The sequence below is a fragment of the Amblyomma mixtum genome, chromosome 4 (genome assembly GCF_055824585.1).
Source record: "Amblyomma mixtum isolate Tamu chromosome 4, ASM5582458v1, whole genome shotgun sequence".
Lineage (NCBI taxonomy): Eukaryota > Metazoa > Arthropoda > Arachnida > Ixodida > Ixodidae > Amblyomma > Amblyomma mixtum.
In genome coordinates, this window is record NC_143015.1 from 89680335 (window position 1) to 89700667 (window position 20333).

The window sequence follows — 20333 nt, forward strand, 5'->3', positions numbered from 1 at the left end:
GACGGATCGACGCGGCGAGGAGCGCCGTCGTTCTCTCCGTTGCGAACCTGCAGCAACGCGAAGGCGACATAGGCGGAGTGCAGCAGCAGCAGCGGTGTGTTTTCGTTAGGTCAGTGCCTGCGCACTTCGGCTTAGCAAGCCCTCCGCTAATCTGTCACCTTCATCTGAAGTGAGCAAACTATGCATGTGAACAGCTAGAATGGGAGTATTTGGAACCGACGGCTAGCTCACCGGGACTGCTGATTGATCGCCCGTACCCGGATCGACACGCATTTCTCCCTGCAGTGCACCTGCTCGTATCGAGTCCGCCCCAAGTGTCGTTAGCCCTTCTTTATCGACAGCAGATTCGTTTAGTTAAGCTCGGTTTTGCGGCTCTTCGTCACAGTCACAGCAAAAGCAATATTTTCTCTACGGCATCGGTGATTACCCAAGCCGCTGCGCTTGCTGAGATGACGATGGATCACGCGGAGGAGCGCGCAAACTGGAAGCCTAAAATAAAGCTTGAGCGGAGTGTATGTCTGGGGCTACGGGCAACATTTTATGTGAACGCAGAACCTAGAGCGGCACAGGCAAAAGAGCGCGAGAACGCTGTTCGTAGCTAGGACCTTCTATCGAAATTTCGTGTGCGTAAAGCTCAGCCTTTAGCAGCGTTATTAGTGTGTTCAAAATCATCCCACTAGCTTAGTAGTAACTAACGGTACGCGGGTGCGCCTAAAAACACTGAACGGATAAACTTTACATGTGCATATGCTTCTCCGGAACTCTGTGCCAGGCTGAAACATATTCGCAGACAAAATATTATGGGCCACACTCTGTGGTTTCAACTCTTACCTTGCGAAAATACAAAGGTTTTCTGCCTTTACGTGCAAGTGCACATGTGACACTTGTAGAGGTATTAGACACTACATTCATATTGCTAGATGATGCTTAGACGAGCTTGATTGCACAAGCGTGGTTCATATTATTCTGTCTTCAACTGTACCGTCTTTGTTAAAAGTAACTAGGGTGCATGGTTTGGTTCTAGCTCCTACAGTGGAGCGCTTACAGCTTCCCTGAAGCAGAAGTGGTCGTTAAAGGGAAGGGCTGGGGGTCTTCTTACCTTCCAACACATTTGATCTTTAGGAAAGCAACAAGGGCTCCACTATACAAGCTAGAACCAAACCATGAAGCCTGGTTACTTTCGACAAAGACGGTATGTACTGAAGAGGTGAAGAAAATGTTCATTTTTCATTTCATTACCTTGATGAATATGCAAGAAGACTACATCAGATACCATGTTTTCAAAGTGCGTGTTTCTTTATGCTTTTACATTGTGCATCTTGACCAGTTACTAAGTTGGCTCTACTTTAGCAGGTCGCTTTCCTAGGTTTCCCCACAAATCCCGGTTTAAAAAAATGGATTGTCGCAATAAGGAGAGATGAGGGAAAGGAGTTCCGCATAAACAAGCACACAGAGGTGTGCTCAAAGCACTTTGCCGGTGGCGACGTTTACGCAAACTATGCAATCGGCACAAGGCGCCTCAAGGATGATGCGGTGACAAGAATATTTAGTTTTGCAAGCAAACAAAATAAGGTGCAAAGGAAGACACCGAAAGAGCGTTGAGTGCAGAATTTTGCTCTGAATGGAGAAGTCACAGCAGCCAGTGGAATGCGAGCTGACGACATTTGTAATGAACATTCTGGAACGTTTCATGTACCAACAGCATGTCTGGATGCTGAAATGGACAGTAGCTCCTTGAAATCACAGCCGCCACAATGTACACGGGACTCACCGCACAAAAAGAAGCACAAGATCTGAGGAAATCACTCACAGCAGTGAAGCATGAGCTGAAAGTTACCGAACAAGAACTCCGACATGCTCATCTGGAACTTCAAAGAGCAATACAAGAAGCTAAAGAAAAGCAAGAAGAAATAAAATCAGCAAAAGAAATGCTGTTTCGTACCAGCAGAGAACTGGAACTCGCCAAAGCAACAGTAGAGAAGCTTGAAAAAAAAGTTGGAAGAGAGTTCTCTATTAACCAATTCAAGCAGAGTGATGATGAAATTAGATTTTATACCTGGCTGCCATCGTATAGAATGTTTAAATTAATTTTAGTTTTTTCGTAATCCAAGGTAACAGAGAGGAAATATCAGACTGAAATCTTCATCACAAGGGCACCCCGAGGTAGGCCAAGAAGCCTCAAAGTGGAAAACGAAACGAAAGAAGGACCTTGCTGGCAGGTTCTGTGTGTCAACTGCCACATGTGTCAACTACCACAGCATCAAGAATCTGTATTACCTGGGCCAGTTTTGCTTTCACGAAACTAACAGAGATACCGCGCTGTATGTCAAAGGAGCTCGTTCAAAGGGAAATGCCACTATCTTTCCAAGGAAAGTACTCCGCTGCAAGAGTCACGCTGGGTGCAACAGGAATTAAATGTCAGGCATCCAGCTCATTTGCACTGCAGTCAGCAACATTTGCATCATACAGATCAGCAAACACCTATAAAGGGCCCGCACTCGATGGTACAATGACCTTTGTCTCCAACTGGTTTCCAGGTTCCGTTTCTGACAAAGAATGTGTGCGCCAGAGTGGTTTCTTGGCCCTTCCTTTCAATGATGGTGATGTTGTCATGGCGGACAAATGCTTCAAGATTGAAGAAATGCTTGAGACAACCAACCTGACCTTGAATAACCCGTTTTGTCTCAGAGGAGGACAGTTCAGTGAAGAGGAGGTAGAAGAAACGGAAGAAATAACATCCCTGCGGATATATATTGAGCGACGCATACAGCGCATCAAAAAATTTCATATCTTTGATAGGCTCATACCGCTTTCTCTTGGCCCCATCATAAACAAAATGTGGATTGTATGTGCTATGCTAAATAAATTCCAGTGTTTGCGGGTGCAACAATCTTATGAGTGAATGTGTTACAGATCTGCTCCTGCCACAATAAAAGGCAAGTTTTGCTCTCTTTTTATGAGCCTTGGTGTTATGTTGTATGTTACTGCAAATAAGTGACGTTTGAAAACTGATGCTGGACGTTGTGAATAGGGTAGCTGTAGAGCCTATTACCTGTCTCCTCACAACCATGACATTCTTCATTTACACGGACATAAAAGAAGAAGACAAGGGCTATAGGATGCAGCATACAGAACAAAAAATGCATGCCAGAAGATCTCAGTTATTAGTAAATGCACCCATTTCACATTACGAATTGACACAAGAACTCAGCAATATAAATGTCACTGCTCGACTTCGTTATTCACTCAGGTAAAGCAACAAGGCCTGGGTGGTGTCCTTCATCCCTTGTCGCTTGGTTACCAGAGAAGCACACTAAGGAAGTCTGGCGTGAAAAACCCAGTTTGGCACATTAGGAGCTTTACGAAATAACAGTGTAACAATAAGCAAGAACAAATAAAAGCATAAGGTTGTATAGACAGGCATAAAAAGGTGGAAGTCACCAGTGCCACAAAGAGAGAAATTAAAGTCAGCATGACTTGGACACTCCGAACTGGCTGCTGGATATCCATTGAACTGACGGAACAAGTATTTATGCACGCACGGGGCACAAACGAATATTGACGCGTTATGCAGAGACAGCATCCCTTCCGAGTAGCACCGCCCTCGAAGTAGCCCAGTTCTTGATGCATCAAATCGTCTTACGTCATGGAGCCCCACAAGTTTTGATTACGGACAGAGGGGCTGCCTTCTCCTCTGAGCTCTTGCACCATATTCTAGTCTTTAGTCACACCAGTCACCATAGGACGAATTCTTATCATCCCCAAAGTAACGGACTGACGGAACGTCTAAACAAGACGCTTACAGACATGCTTTCCATGTACATGGACGTCGAACATAAAACCTGGGACGACGTCCTGCCCTATGTCACGTTCGCGTATAATACAGCCGTACAAGAAACCACCAACATGACCCCCTTTAGCCTCGTTTATGGCCGTCAGGTGACGACAACACTCGATGCCATGCTGCCCCATGACGAAGACCACCCAAATGACGACGTTGCATTCTTCTTACAACGCGCTGAAGCTGCCCGCCAACTCGCACGGCTTCGCATTCGAGATCAACAGGGCCAGGACGCGCAACGCTACAACCTACGGAGACGGCTTGTTGAATACCTCCCGGGTGACCTCGTCTGGGTTTGGTGCCCAATCCGTCGACGCGGCCTAAGTGAAAAGCTCTTGCGCCGCTATTTCGGTCCTTACCGAATTGTGCGACGCCTTGGAGCCCTGAATTATGAAGTCGTCCCTCACGAGCCTCAACAATCTCGACGCCACCCCCGCCCCGAGGTGGCCCGTGTCGTTCGCCTGAGGCCCTACTACGAAAGGGCGCACTAACTCTTCTCGAGACCACCCCTGCGTTCGTGGCGGCATCGGGTCGATGCCTTCGCAGGAGGGGGACTAATTACGCCAGCGCTCGTGCAGACGGAAGCGCCTCTCAGGAAGAAGAGGAAGTGTGTGTGTGAAAGTGAAAGTGACCTGGAAGCGCACGTCTGTTGACCCGCTGTGGACCCTCAGCCGCTGATTACCAACGTGACAATATTTGTAGGATTCCCATGTATTTTCATGTATTTTTCAATGTTCTATAAACATTTCGATATGCTTGTCATATTCATCGCATAACAAACACTGTTGTGTTTCCTGTCACTAAGACACCCCAGAGAACAGACACCAAACTTTAGTTGGCTTGTGTTTTTAATGGTTGACACCACAATAGTAAATGTAGATCACCATCTGGTTCTCGCTAGCTCTTTCTGGCTCTTGAGGCAGGCTGGCCTCAGTCCTGAAGTGAATTACATAAAAAAGGAAATGATGCTGAAGTTTTCATGCCTCACAAGAGCTACACTTAACTCACAAATGACGGAGGGGAAGACACGCAAAAACTTGGTGTCTACACTCCTTTAAATATGTTGATACGAGGGGGCAAGCCAAAGAACAGGACGACGCGATGGCAGACGAAATACAATTTTAATGGCTGCGGACCTTAAGGGAATTTCGAGGCCATGTATGGCTACAGCACAGAAAGAGAAATTGCCAAGTTTTCGTTTTGCAACAGCCCAATCTTGAGCAGAAAACTTAATGTGGTCAGTGATCAAGAACTGTTCAGAAAACACAACAAAATCGCTGCAGGATAAACCAGATAAAGCCATTTGGCCAAGGACCTGATAGCAGTAGTCATGGCCACGGTCCAGCCAAAACACGCCCATGCTGTCCTTCTTGAGGCAGTGCCCATCCCCCATATCATCGGGAATTTTTCCCTTCAAACTGTATAGGCACTTCACCTCAAGAATGTCAAGTGAACAAGTTTTACACCGGTCGAAGACTAGCCTGTCCGGTGAAGCTCCTAGCCATGAACATCAAGGGTTCACGACCAATTCATTGCGAAATGCCTCAACATCATGGGTCCTGGCTTTCATCGCAGCCACGTATGGTTGCACAGCTGGCTGCTCATTCGTAATGCTGTACCTGCATTAACGGCATAAAAAAGCAAGTCAGAATTTCACCTTCGTCTCAAGGGGTGTGTGCTCACCTCGTCTACAGCAATTAATCAAAGAACCGTTTGCATTGTATTTCAGGGCAATGACAATTTTAATACTGCAGTAATCTTCGTTCTTTGCCGCGCTGCCATTCTTTTGATTCTTTTGCTTACTTATGTCATCCAAAGTGTCTTATTTGTGCTTTTGTTGTTTGTTTTATATTTGTGGTTTTGTTTTATTCTGTTCAATTGCCTGTGCCCCCCCCCCCTATGTAATTAGGGGGTATTCTGTATAAATAAATAAATAAATAAATAAATAATGAAGACAAAGGAAAGAACACATGCTGTTCCGACACTGACATGGTGTATATCCACAGCAAAGGAGCAAGTGATGCCCAAAGGAGGCCCTACAACTAATGGAACCCACTGATTTGCATTCCATCATGGCAATCCACTATTATGACAATGCAGCACTCAGGAAATTAGCCACAAATACACCTCTTCATAATTCGCTGAGCAAACATTTTTGTTTGGCTGTGACGAGAGCAGAGCGGAGCTTGACCACCAGCTCTTTCTTACTTTAGGAGCCCTGCCCAGTGTCCAATGTGACGACATCCTTTGACCTCTTTTTGAAAAGGTCTCTAAAGGGCAACAATGATTTCTTTTTTCAGACGTCCGCATATTTTTCTGAAATTCTTATGATGAACTCTTCAGGCAACCTTTTGTATGCCATGTCATATCCACACCTGTTGATATTCATTCTTTCTTTTCTGAAAGAAAAAAATTGTGACCTTTTGTCATTTCAGATAAAGAGAGATTAAATTTACCGCTCATGGTCACCTGTTGAGCTATTCGACGTGCACATAGGAGGCTTCACAGCCCTACCCATGATGCCATGTGTTGTTTGAAATTCACTTCGGCTACGGGACGAGAAATTCGTCGGCTAGAAAGGCATTAGAAAGGGAAAGGAGCCAAGAAAGGCAAGTTATAGCCTTGTCGCGGTTCTCGTCGCGAGTGAGCGACGAGAGACCGAAGCAGTGAGCTTTAGTCACTGTAGTTAATTTGCTGCGTGCACGCTATGGCGTATTTGATGAAACCGCTAAAAGTTGGCGCTCTGAACGCACGAGGACTTCCCTCGAAGCGTAAGCAAGTGCAGTTGAAGCGACTGTTCTGCGAGTTAGACCTAGGTATCCCGGCTATTCAAGAAACAAAATTTGAGGATGAGCAGCAAACAGGTAGCATGGTGCTAGGTTTTCGGTCACAAATGTCTGCGAAAGCCACGCGGCTGGTTTGTCGGCGGGATGTTGTCTTTTCCAGATCAAGTACATAGGCATAGTAGAGGAACAAATAATACCTGGTACAATGGGCCAGTTTATGGTGTGTGACTTCACATACGAAAGATTCGCGGTGAGGGTTGTTGTCCTGTATGCTCCTACGATACGAAAGGAACGGCGCGGATATTTTGATCAGTTATCTTGGTTCCTTGAATAAAGTCCAGTGCTCATATCATTGGGAGATTTCAATTATGTTTTGGACCCTATAGATAGTTCAAATGTAAAGGATCTATAGACCGTTTTCAGTTTTAGCTTCGCTCCCAGCGCGCCGAACACCGCCATGTTGCTTTCCTCCTCTCTGGCTGGTTCGGAAAGGCGGTGTCCGTGCGTCCCGTGCGTTCTCTGCGGTTCTCCGTGTTTACTGTATGCGGTTGCTTAGCTGTAGTAGCCCGATTTGGGTGTATGTGCGATTAAAGCTGAAACGAGGTCTTCGCGAAACCACTGCGCAGTCGTCTGCTGTTCAAACAACTACAGGAAGCGAAGGCGGCTTGAAGCGGAGCAGTGTGAAAAACACGGAGAGCCACGGCGGCAGTGCGGTTGCGGGCTGTTTCAGCTACACATACCTTACACGCGAGCATCTACTGCTGATGTCGCTAAGATATGTGTCGTCTGTGACCCTTGCAAAATCAAAACATAAGTAATAATTTGGGTAAATGATGCAGCAGCACTGCGGGTTACGTGAAACATTTTTGTTATAACTGCCGACACTGGGGACTGAATATTGCCGACAACGGCACTGTCAACATAGCTGTTTGACAGTACATGAAAGCCATGATGCATTGCAGAAATGCCACAGCTGTATGCTTGCAGTAAATATCCCATAAACCCGCAGGACTTAAAAAACTGAAGGCCGCAGCTTTGACGTGTCCACCTTGCATCGTGAGACCTCATGCTTCGACCAAATACTATTTTCAACTGACGCCATAATGCAAAGTGCCGATTGTTTAAAAAAATCTCTGCGCCTCCCGTAAACGAGAGTAGAGTAAGCATGAAATGTTTACGGCCTAATGTCATCTCGGTGGACACCCGAACCGCACCGTACAGGAAGGGAGGAACGCCACCACCCGTTCAGCGCGATGCCTTGCCATTTGAACGCAAGGTTTTTTGAGGAAAGGAAATGGCGCAGTAATTCTCTGCCATCTCGGTGGACACCCGAACCGCACCGTAAAGGAAGGGAGGAACGCCACCACCCGTTCGGCGCGATGCCTTGCCCTTTGAACGCAGCGCTTCTCCCCCGGATCACGTATGACAACGAAGTGTAACATGGCATTTATGTGCTTTTTGCACGTTATTAGAAATCGGAAATTATAATTCCGTGCATTATCAAACCCACAGCTCCACTGATATCTTGATAAACATTGAGAAGGCACTGGCAGCAGTTATTTTTTGTCTCGTTTGGAGACCAACCGGCGCTTGCATGCCGGTCGCTTAGGAGGGCTTAGAGAGTCTCGTTAAATCTCGTTAAGTCTCGTACGATGCCCGGATGTTCTCATTTTAGAGCCCGGATGACTGGAATTCAGTGCCCTGATGACTGGAATTCAGTGCCCGGATGAGTGGATTTCAGTGCCCGGATGATGGCTCTCGGTCTCGGCGTACAACGGGAGCTAAAAGCATTTCATGCTTAAAAAAATTCTCTGCCTCTCCCGTAACCGAGAGTAGAGTAAGCATGAAATGTTTACGGGCCTAATGTCATCTCGGTGGACACCCGAACCGCACCGTACAGGAAGGGAGGAACGCCACCACCCGTTCAGCGCGATGCCTTGCCATTTGAACGCAAGGTTTTTTTGAGGAAAGGAAATGGCGCAGTAATTCTCTGCCATCTCGGTGGACACCCGAACCGCACCGTAATGGAAGGGAGGAACGCCACCACCCGTTCGGCGCGATGCCTTGCCCTTTGAACGCAGCGCTTCTCCCCCGGATCACGTATGACAACGAAGTGTAACGTGGCATTTATGTGCTTTTTGCACGCGTTATTAGAAATCGGAAATTATAATTCCGTGCATTATCAAACCCACAGCTCCACTGATATCTTGATAAACATTGAGAAGGCACTGGTAGCAGTTATTTTTTGTCTCGTTTGGAGACCAACCGGCGCTTGCATGCCGGTCGCGTAGGAGGGCTTAGAGAGTCTCGTTAAATCTCGTTAAGTCTCGTACGGTGCCCGGATGTTCTCGTTTCAGAGCCCGGATGACTGGAATTCAGTGCCCGGATGAGTGGATTTCAGTTCCCGGATAACTGGAATTCAGTGCCCGGATAACTGGATTTCAGTGCCCGGATGAGTGGATTTCAGTGCCCGGATGAGTGGATTTCAGTTCCCGGATAACTGGAATTCAGTGCCCGGATGAGTGGATTTCAGTGCCCGGATGATGGCTCTCGGTCTCGGCGTGACGTCACCACACTGCCGACAACGGGAGCTAAAAGCATTTCATGCTTAAAAAAAATGTGCCTATTAGGGACGTGAAATCAGCAGGCACGCAGTGCCCACCCGACCACACGCACGCGCTTTCTTGCTGTTTCGGCATTAATCAGAGGCCGCACCCGACACGGACCAAGCAGATAGGCCCCTCAGGGACTGTCACAGCAGGTGCACCAGTTTCAAGTGTATAAATTACATCGCGTTCGAAGGCCAGTTGCCTCTCTACTACATCTTTTTCCAAGTTCAGCGAAAGACGACGCGAAGCTCCACATCCATTTTCCTCTGTTCCTGCTATACTTTGCTTCGACGAGCGGCGCCGACGGATGGATTGGCGCTCCGAAGAGCGCGGCCACACACTCGCATGTTCCCCCTAAGTGTGGACCACCCTACATATGCACGCTTCACCAGTTATTTTACCGTTAGTACGAAGTAATCAAGAAATTTATGCAAAGTATAAAGCCGTAACAGAATTCTGTGCGCTTATGCGCTCCAGCGGTGCCTTCTCCATGTAGCACTACAGAAAGTACCGTTTTTTAGGTCAGTGCAGAGGGAAAATGTAGTGAAGGACGCGTTCAAACGCAGTTTCAATCTGTTCGTGTCACCGGCGCAACTCAGAGAAGACCGCTTGACAGAAACACTGCTGTTAGCTCGGAACGGAGCGGTTTTTCTTTTATAATTATAACTACAACAGAGAAGCGCCCAGCATGTTTCGTGCTCGCATCAATAAATGTCTCCATTATAGACACCAGATAGCCGTTAAATGAATTGCGCACACTTGCATAGAAGCGCACCTCCAATGTCGATTTTCGGCACAACTTGCAGGGAGACATCCGCCTCGCCGCTCGCCGAAGCACGGGCCATTTTGTTCACAGTTGCTCAGTGCATACAGTGCAACACTTTGCGGGTCAAAATAATGCAAAAATCAACACTCCGATAAGGCTAAACAGCCCGGCGAGTACTCGCTGTCTGTATTGCAGCGGCTGCCACCCAAGCCAACTTGGCGGAGAAACCGGCCAGACGCAAGACGGCTCTGCTGTCGAAAGATGGCCGCGCGCACCTGAAAAAGGTCTATAATACATGAGTGTTGATTTGTTGTAGAGTGTCCTAAACGAGGGAAGCTTAGAGGACGTAATAGGCGTGATGAATAGTCAGAAACATGTGTATTTTGCGCATTTTCGAGGTAGTAGCCACGCACGACTGGAGAGAATATATGTGTCGGCGCAGTTTTCTCCTTCCTGTGAGCAGTATGAAGTGAAGCAAGTGTCATTGAGTGACTACTGCTTAGCTACGATAACTTTGGGAATAAGGAAGCAGCGTAAAGCAGAAATTAACTGCGATATGTGGAAACTAAACTGTAAGGGATCGGTAGTGTACGCGGGGTCATCGGAACGCGGCTGGGGGCGCTCAAAGCGAAGCGTCTACTTTCTTGGAACGCGGTCGCTCGCGAACGCGACGGGAAGTACGGGTGTCCCCCGCCCCGCGGAACCGATTCGCGCACGTGCCGGCACAAATGTGTATTTGTGTTTGTTTTTATTTCTATTTTGTGGTGGAGAGAATGTTCTACTACGCCCATGCTGGCACGACCGTGCGTTAGTGTTTGTGGAAAGGGCGTTTTGTCTTACGGGAGCTGGAGTTCTGGCCAGGCTCTCGATAAACCAATCATGTGGACATTGTAACATGATTGGAAGCCACCAAATGTGGGCCGGGCCTTTAGGGCTTTAAAACCGGGCCCCAGAGCCGGAATAAGGGTTCTGCGCTAAGGTGAGATGTTATGCATCTTCGGCTATGCCGAGTAGGGACCTCCCCTAATGTTAGCCAGATCCACCTTTTGTTGTTTTGTCCTTCTTGCTGCTTAATGTCTCTAGTGCCTAAATTTGTATATGCTGTAAATATCTGTGTATAAAACTTCAAGTTTCCCTTTATCCCTGCGTCTAAAATCATCGCAAGACCGTCTCTGACGGGGCACCCCTGGTGCGAAGGAACGCTTCACTCTTCAGTTAAACAAACCGTCTCTGGCGGGGCACCTCTGGTGCAAGGAAGATAGAGAACCTGAACTTTACTTAAACTTAAGGTTTATAGAAGACGACATGTTTTTAAGAAAAGTTAAGGAAAGCATGGATATGTTTAATAATAGTGAAACAGGATGTATTCAATCTTGGGAGCGCTTTAAGCACAAGGCGAAAATCCATGCGATTGAGCGCTCAACCATAAGAAAGTATGGGGGAAGAAGAAGAAAAGACACTGCAGCAGCTTCTGGCGAATTAGGGTGCGAAACAAACAAACGGTGTGCATGTTCATGCATGATATAAAAGGCGTCAAAATTAGGCTAGAACCTTCAGATGCTCACAGGTACAGAGGGGAGCGATAAGACCACGCACGGAGAAACAGCTTACTGGCTTTATGCCAACAAAACGCGCGCTCTCAGATGAAAAGCGATTCCTACGGTGGTACAAGATCTCAGTTATCGAATACAAAGGACAAAACCTCAGTGCTGAAAGTAAAATTTCGAGTGCAATCGTGGAACATTACCGTGGGCTGTTTTCAAGCAAAGCACGAAGTAAAGAAGAGTGTCGGGAAAACTTTCGGCCACTTATGCCAATATTAGGATATGAGATTACTGATGAACTAGAGAATAAAATAAGTATTAAAGAAATCGAGATAGCAATTGATGAATTGAATGCCGGAAAGTCCCCGGTATCTGACCGTTTGAGTGCGGCTTTCTATAGAACCTTTAAATATGACTTTGCCACTATGATTTATAAGCTTTTCAAAGAGTGTTTTGAGGTCGGTAGGCTGCCATCTTCGTTTAGCAATGCTCATACGGTCTTAATTCCTAAAAGATATGACACAGCAACGCTATTAAAAGTAACAAGCTACAGGCTGATTACGTTAACAAACGCTGATTATAAACTTCTGATGAAAGTGTTAGCTAAGCGATTTCAATAAGACATCAAAATAGTGTAGAACATCACGAAACGTGTGGAATAAAAACAAGAAGTACATTAAAAAATATTCATGTAGCACGCAGCGTGCTCGAGTGCTGCGATGCTCTAACCAAGAAACTGGCTATGGTTCAAAATGACAGAAAAAGCATTTGATCGGGCGTCTCATGAAATACTCTATTGTTTGTTGGAACATAATGTTATTGTTTCGGTTGTTCTAAAAGGGTTAAAAATGGCTTATGCATGTTGCTCGGCACGCCTTATGATAAACAAAATGTTATCTGAAAGAAATGATGTAAGGGCATCTTTTCGGCAAGGATGTCATTGTCCTCTCTGCTTTTTGCTGGTTATTCGGAGCCTTTATGTAGGAGGATAACTGCGAATGAGTACATTCGGGGTTCTAGTTTGGGAGCGTGTGAGTTTAGAATAGTGGCATACGGTGATGACGTGGCGGTCTGTTGTGAAAACCGCAAAAGTATGGTAGTAGCGTTACAAGTAACCGAAAGGTATTGCTTGCAAACTGGTACCGCAGTTAATTTAGACAAATGTCTCGGAGCCTGGCATAGGCAATGGGACTTAGAACCAGAATTGTTCTGCTGAATCCGATGGACAACAATTCCCGGAGTTTACTTGGGAGTCCCGCTGGACAATTATGGGGGAATACCGATTACTGCAATGAAAAGCGGAATAAATGCGGGGCGGGATGAAAGGATGGATGCGCAGTAGTGTTTCCATTTCCGTGCGTGCAGCTGTATGTGAGCCCTTTCTTGTGGCAAGGGTCATGTATTTACGTCAAGTATTGTACTGTGCACGAACCGATATCGAAAAGTTCCATTGTGTTTCCGCGGTCTTCATTTGGGCGTCCATTTCGGAGCGAATTCGCAGATAATCTCTTTTGGAGAGTAAGGGACGGGGACTGTCTTTATTGCATCTATATGTGCAGCAGGTTCTTTTAACGTTTTCTTTTTTGCATGAGCAGAATGACGCCTTCCTACGAACAGCCATACAAATCATGTTATCCAGTGCACTTCCAGAATTAATTGCCTCTTCGTGCAATGCCCGGATGTACACAGTGTCTCGCTTCCTGCGAGAGGTGGTCTGCTCGTTGAGGGTTTTGCGATTGCGGTTCCCTCTAGAGCATTTCGCGAATGTAACGACGAAGCGACTATACAAGGATTTTATTGAACAGTTGTTCCCAGCGTCATTGTACAGAACTTTATACTTCTTAGGTGAGTTCAGAATATGACTGTTGCATCTGGCGTCAAAACATCCTTTTTCAAACTGTAAACAGGCACCCTATCAGTAAAAACATGGCTAGAAAAAAAGGGCCTCTTTGTTCCTTGGGGATCACACTGGCTCTTGTGCAGAAGACCAGAGACGGTAGAACACGTGTTCCTGGATTGTTGGGATGCGGTGTTCTGCTGGGATGTTTCACAAATAACCCTAAAAAAAAAACTTGCTATTAACACCGTGCGCAATTAGGCACCTGACCACTGCAAGTGATGTTCCACAGTTTGACCAGATTACGTTATTGGAACTTCACTGCATTTGGATCAGTAGAACGGCTGTTAGACATTGTGACTTGGGTGCCCGATCGGTATGTGAATATTTTGTGGAAGCTATGGGTAAATTAAAAGTTGTCTTGAAGCAGCCGGGCTATGCGGATGATGTATTGAGTCTGACAGACCAACTTTTGTTGATGAAAGTTTATCAGAGAAGGTTGTCTGCGAAGGGGCTAACAACTACAATATTTTACTGATGCATTTATTCATGGAATTAGGAAAAAAATTCATGGGGAGCCCATAATAGTTTCCTCGTCCTCAAAAAATTGGATAATATTCGGCTTGACTTCAAAGCATCCAGAAACTAACACTCATGTGAAAATACTTTTTCTTCATAATGTATTGCGACATTCATAGTTCAAAAATTTTTCCTGTTGTGCTTCACTAAACTTGCTTTGTGACCATTTATTCTTAACACTGCGTTATTTGTTGCTGCCAAGTATGTATGACTAGGGGCCCCAACTAGCTTCGGCTATCGGTCCAACACGTTTGGATCTACTGTATTTACTCTGAGCAAATAAAATAAATGTAAATGGGAAAAAATTGCCATTGGAAAACCAGCTTTTTCTCTCCTTCGTTAAGGTTAATCAAGGCAATCCATGGACATCTTTATCCTAGGAAAAGAGCTGGACGAAGTATATTTTGCAGATAAGAGCAAACGCAGGAATTTTATTTGTCATCTTCTATGCCAGCTGCTGCTACAGCCTCGCAGCGGATGAGTTTCCACAGGTCCATCACAGGTGATATTTCTTCCGTCCGTCTTATCGCAGCCTCCATGCGTCGGAGGTGTTCTGGCGAGAAATATTCTTTCCAGCTGCCAATCTTGGCTTTTCTTACGAAGATATATTTACTGCTGCCAGATTTATGTGCATCCTTCCATGCCTCTTTATTGCTTTCACTCACTCTATTCGATGGAGGTAGTGAGTTCATGTCCAAATTTACATTCATGACTTCTCTCATGTTCTCTGCCGCGCAGCGTTCAATTAGCTTCTTGAGTAACTCTTCGTTTTCTTGCAATTCAAACGCGTAGCTATCTCCAAGGAAACGCGCCAGTTTCAGTACCGTACCCTGCGTGTCTTCGATCAGATCCTCATAGCAAACGAAGAACACATTGGGCTCCTCTTTAATGGCATAACCAGAAACTACGTGGTCAAAGTAGGTGCCATGACCAAGTATGCCCTCACTGAGGAAGAACTCAACAAACTCATCAAACGAGCCATCCTGAAAGCGATAAATGTTCACGTTGGTCACGAAGCGGAAAAAAGATACGGCCAAGTCCCAAGGGTTCCGAGCTACGTAGATGTACTTTGCTTCAGCACTTAGTGCCCCCTTTCGCTGTGGAAGGTGACTTTGCAGCAGCCGCAAAGGCAGGCTTGGCTTCCAACCTTCCAACTCTGATACTCCAAGATAACGCACGTTCTCTTTGAACTGCTCACGAGAGCTCACGGGCTGTCCTCTATGCAGTATGAGCTGCGCAATGTAGAGAACCCAGTGCGTCCCTGCTTTTGGGTAAGAAAGCAGTACTAGGTCGCCCTTTCCTGGATGAAATCTGAGCGCGTCCCTGAAGAGGTCCGGGATGTAGTGAGGATCCCTCGGTTCGCCATCTATAAGCTGAACGTGCGGCTTCCTCTTCGCCATGAGAAGACTTCAGGCAACCCACCTGCACAGAATTATTTTCAAGTAAACAATACGAAGTAAATATCCGATCATGATGATTACCTTATTTTATGTATATCCTTGCATTGCACTGCGATGCTCTGGCAGAACCACTTACTTTCACCGGGGTAGCGCTTAGATTTTATACGTCTAATATTTTAAACCAAGCAAAGCATGGCGAACTTTTTATTTTTTTGAAGCCTATCATTTGGGAGTGTAATTAGTTATATATTAATCATTTTGGAAGATACTTCGTGGAAAAAGTACAAGAAAACAATTGGTGCTTGTGATCATAACCCACGACCTCCGCATCTCGTGTGAAGTACTACGTCAACTAATCTGCAGCTCGAGGACATTTATGGTCCCAAGATTAAATCACGCCAGTGGCGTGTGGTTGCCTACCGTACTGCTTTAAATTGGTGACGTAACTAACTACACGCTTTAAAAAACTCAACGGAGAATTTCTTTGGGCTTTGCATGCTTCTTGCTTGCTTCTTTTAAACATGTCTTAACGAGCCCCTCCTCTCGACTCCCCAGTCTGGTGGAGCAGCGACGAAGACACCATTACTGAGTGCCTCTGAACAGGAGAAAAACAAACTATAAGAATCTTTTGTGGGCGAAGAGCCCTGCGCGCTTATGCATCAGAAGTTACAAATATATCGCTCAAATGGAGATTGTAAATAAGCGATTAATGAACGCCTGTTTGATACATTTTTGTTCATGTAATCATTCTTTTATCTGGAATGAATGGTGAAACTCTCTCTGTACAAGCGATAGCTATACTGCTTGACGCTTTCAAAGGTTAAAAAGACGATGAAAGCGTAGCGTGATAGTGAAGGGAGAAGAACCGTCATTGGCCGCTTAGGGAAGAGACGGTTCATTTCAGTTATAACGACAGAAGTGGACGTCGGCAGTGCTGCCGAACTGCGGTGGCGATTTTTATCAAAATTCGGGAACCAATTTCCTACAACTTTTGAGCTTTATTAGCTGTTTCGTTTAATGCGATATTTAACGATATACCGGATGACTGTAAGGTGAAGAGAGGGCAAACGCTGACTGTGAGCTGAAGCTTTATTGGAGAGCGCATGCATATTGTAGGCCTACAGCAAAGGCCAGAGACTGGAGACGACGGTTATCGCTGCGTAACAGCAGAGTCAGCGACGGCTGTCGGTGCTCTTTTCTACAGTGCAATATATGCTTCTTTAAAGTTTTCAGCGCACAAAAGGCGAACTATTCCTGTGCCCAACGCCAAGATGTGACAAGGAGCCCATGAAAAAAACGTTTTTGCGCTATGCCTGCTAACAACTGATGCTTTAAGATTCTACGGCCCCTACGGTCGTTTGTAGGTATATCTAACATAAGTTTGTATGCCGCAGGGAAGCACGCATATAAATACATAGTTGCAGCCATTTGCTAAAACGATTTTCATTAAAGGCAGTGTTCAGGTTTTTATCATAAGAGTGTTCGGAGGGTATTATTTCGATTGCATATTTCATGTGAGAAATGGGCGTATGTGCGCGCCGGAACCGTCTACATGTTAGCCTCCATGAGTGCTCTTTTCATCCCTCTATTACTGGTGCGCAGTTCAGAGAATTCGATAGCACCTGAAATATCCACACTTACCCCAGTACGTGCAATACGAATAGAAAAGCTTGTACCAGGCACCACAGCGATAAACCTGAACGCTGCGACGTCTGATGGAGGACAGAGAGCACTATTTTTATACATCACGTCTGTTTATCGAGACCTCAGGGGACATGCTTTCTGATTTTTGTTAACTGCGCACCTGTCTCCTGTGGAAGATTACTTTTTCAGGGACATGTGCGCTTCCCCTACGCATTGGCCTTTATGATCCACGTGCTGTACTAACATGCGCATTTTTATATTTCTGCTTTGAAGTGCGAGAGAGGTTACTGCCGTAAGTTACCGAGGAAAACAACAAACGAGTTGAACTGCGCATTCCAGTTGGATCCAGTTTCAATCAAATAGATTCAGTAGGTTAGCCAGTTGGACTCAGAAATCTAATTCGGTATCCCAGTGGATGTTTTCACCTCCACTTTGGCGGTCTCCAATAAGGCGTTCCATTGGAGTTTACGAGTGGTCATTGCAACTGCAGCTTCCAAATGGCTTCGATTAGCTTCCAGTTAGAAAACACAAATGGAACCCAATGGTTTTCGCATTGCGCTGCACAAGCACAGAACAACGATATAATGAAGTAACTGAGAAAAAATATATTAGCAGCATAATGTGCTGAATTGTTTTCGTCATTCCGTAATCTCTGCAGTCGGGATTATATACAATAACTACACTAAACGGAGCAGCGCCCCTGGCTTGAGAATGGGAATCTAATGAATGGTGTACACAAGTGCGGGGACGGTTATTTTGGCGGACACATACTGAACCCTGTGGTTTTGTGTCGCCTCTTCAGTCTTTTAGCGTTCCTATGGTTTTAGTGTCAGGCATGCTTGCCGGTGTCCTACTTGGAGATGCTACTTTATATGGTAGCCAATAGTTAATCAATAGCTCTTATATGCTTCGATTGGTTCCGAACGCACAATCGGAGCCAACTGGTTTTTCCAATTGGTTCCAAATGGTTTGAATCACAGTCTACTGAATCCAATTTATAATACAGGAAGCACTTGTAATGTCCAATTAGTTCCAATTATGCATTTCGAACCGGTTGCACGGTCCGGTTGTAATGATCGATTATTATGCTTCTGCCATTCCGAATGGCTCTAACAGGAGCTTGTAAATGGTTCCAAAACCAGAACTGAGACATATGCAGTCAGAACTGTTCGCAACTTTTTTTAGGATTAAGAAGAGGGTCCATAGCAGCTGCAGAAAATACTGAGTACGTCCTGCTGATTCCTCGTGACCCTTGAGCGACTGCATTTCTTTGCTTCTACAATTTTAAGGCGAAAGCCTTTAATGTCTCATCGTTGTAAGCAGCAGTTGTCGACAGAAATGTCACGCTTTTCAGTTGGTCGAAACGGTCGTGACGTCACAGTGCGCCAATTTCAAACGGGGCCAATTGTACTTTGGCTAGTAACCATGCAACAAATTGAAGGGATCATATAGTGATGCTCCAAGTAAGTGGGACTGAGCTTAGTTAATTGCTTAATTACCCAATTAGCCTAATTAACTTTTCTAGTCAAGCCATATAAACAAATAAAACCGAGTAAAAAATTGGTCGAGCTCGGGAATCGAACCCAGGTCTTCGGAGTGCGAGACGAGCATGCTATCCACTCCGCCATGCCAGCTCTTTTTTTCCTTATTGCCTGGCTTTGGCGCATGACATTGCACAACAAAAATACACATAACGCTATATACATACGACACTGTCGTGGGCAGCCAGCACGAGACTGTCTTCGTCAGCTTAAAATTCCCGCAACATACACAACGGCTCTAGTCTTGAGAGCCACTCGGGAGGCTCCGCAGCTGCTTTTTGGATTGCAAGAAACCAGTACGAAATTCGCTATTTAAGCACGGAATTCGCTATTTAAGCACTGATATTGAGGATGGGGCACCTTTTGATCTCATAATGCTCTTGGGCCTCCACTGTATATGGCGCTCCAGAATGGCAGGCTACCATTGTGACAAAGACGCACGACCGGCCCGAATCTATTTCCGCCACGCCAGCTCGATGGTTTGGAATGAACAAAGGCGCGTCTAGTGAATACGGTGTCTTTGCTCACTGCCATCCTCCTCCCTTCTCTTCCGGCGAGGTTTACCTGTCCACCGAGATATGGGAGGGAAATACATTTCCTTTCCTCAGAAACCAATTTACCGACGAGCGAGGCGTAGAACCGAATGGGCGATGGCGTTCTATGGACTCCCTGGCAGCGTTGCAAGACGCTCTCGCGTTCCACTCTTAGAGGCGAAGCTTAACACCTTAGCCACACATCAGTGATTGCACTTTAGGTCAAAAAGTGCACCCCCCCCCCCCTGAATTTTGACGGGTGTCCACCGAGATATGTGAGACAGTTACTGCGTAATTTTCTTTCCTCAAATACAATTTTAATTTTCTTCATTACGGGCCATCTTTGTCTTTCTTCTTTCACTCCCACTTTCTCCCTTCCTCTACGGTGCGGTTCAGGTGTCCACCGAGATGACAGAGAATTACTGCGCCATTTCCTTTCCTCAAAAACTGTTGCGTTCAAACGGGAAGGCATCGCGCCGAAAGGGTGGTGGCGTTCCGTGGACTCCCTGGCACCGCTACAACACGATGTCGCGTTCCACTCCTAAAGGCGAAGCTTAAGGGTCATTAATTAGCAGTTAATTAGTATTCAGACATTAATCAGTAATTAACCATTAATTAGTGATTTGTCATCACTTAGTAATTAGTACTCATTTACATGTGACGCCACCAGTGCCACAGAAGTAGTGAAAGTGGTGCGTAAAAGCTTTCGCCTCTACGCACATTAGACAGTCAAAGTGCCCCCTGAATTTTTTATCTCATCTCGAAAGGCACAGATAACTATGCTCACTTGTCCTCGATCTCTTAGTTCGTCGTTATATCTCTCTCTCTGCGGTACACCCTGTGACAAATCTCTGGTGATGAACTTTTCCATCTTCAATCGGAACACGTGGAGAACTTCACTAGATGGTTCAGCTTTGTTCGGTGCCCCGGATCTTATAAACTCTTAAAGGAATATCACTGGCCAATAAGAAGGCCTAGCACATCACGAGCGGGTGATGTTGAGGGAGAGGAGTGACAGCCGCATTCTAGTCGCACCGCTGAAAATCAACCTGTTTACTAGGTAGTTATATCTTAACGCTGGCCTTTTTACGTTTTCTATTTTTTCCTCACTGCTTTCATGGGCTTCTGCTGTGCAGTCCGCGGAAATCTTGAGAGCATAAGAGCCGAAAACGCGCTTAACATCTCACCCGACGCGCATAAAATTCGTTTTCTATCGGGCATCGGTGAATGGATTGTTCCATTAGCAAAATCCT

The 20333-nt window shown here is 45.8% G+C and overlaps 2 protein-coding genes and 1 pseudogene across 2 annotated transcripts; 1 reads left to right on the plus strand and 2 right to left on the minus strand.

The window, feature by feature from the left end:
• Positions 1-2323: 2323 nt before the first annotated feature.
• On the plus strand, positions 2324-2902 carry LOC149347360 (uncharacterized). Its single transcript, XM_089541562.1, has one exon. It carries the CDS (start codon positions 2324-2326, stop codon positions 2900-2902), a length of 579 nt encoding a protein of 192 aa, XP_089397688.1.
• A 2076-nt stretch (positions 2903-4978) lies between these two features.
• Positions 4979-6359, minus strand: LOC149347361 (uncharacterized; annotated as a pseudogene).
• Positions 6360-14393: 8034 nt separating this feature from the next.
• Positions 14394-15362, minus strand: LOC149347362 (sulfotransferase ssu-1-like). The gene has a single exon (XM_089541564.1). The coding sequence runs from the start codon at positions 15360-15362 to the stop codon at positions 14394-14396; it is 969 nt and encodes a 322-aa protein (XP_089397690.1).
• Between the last annotated feature and the right edge of the window lie 4971 nt (positions 15363-20333).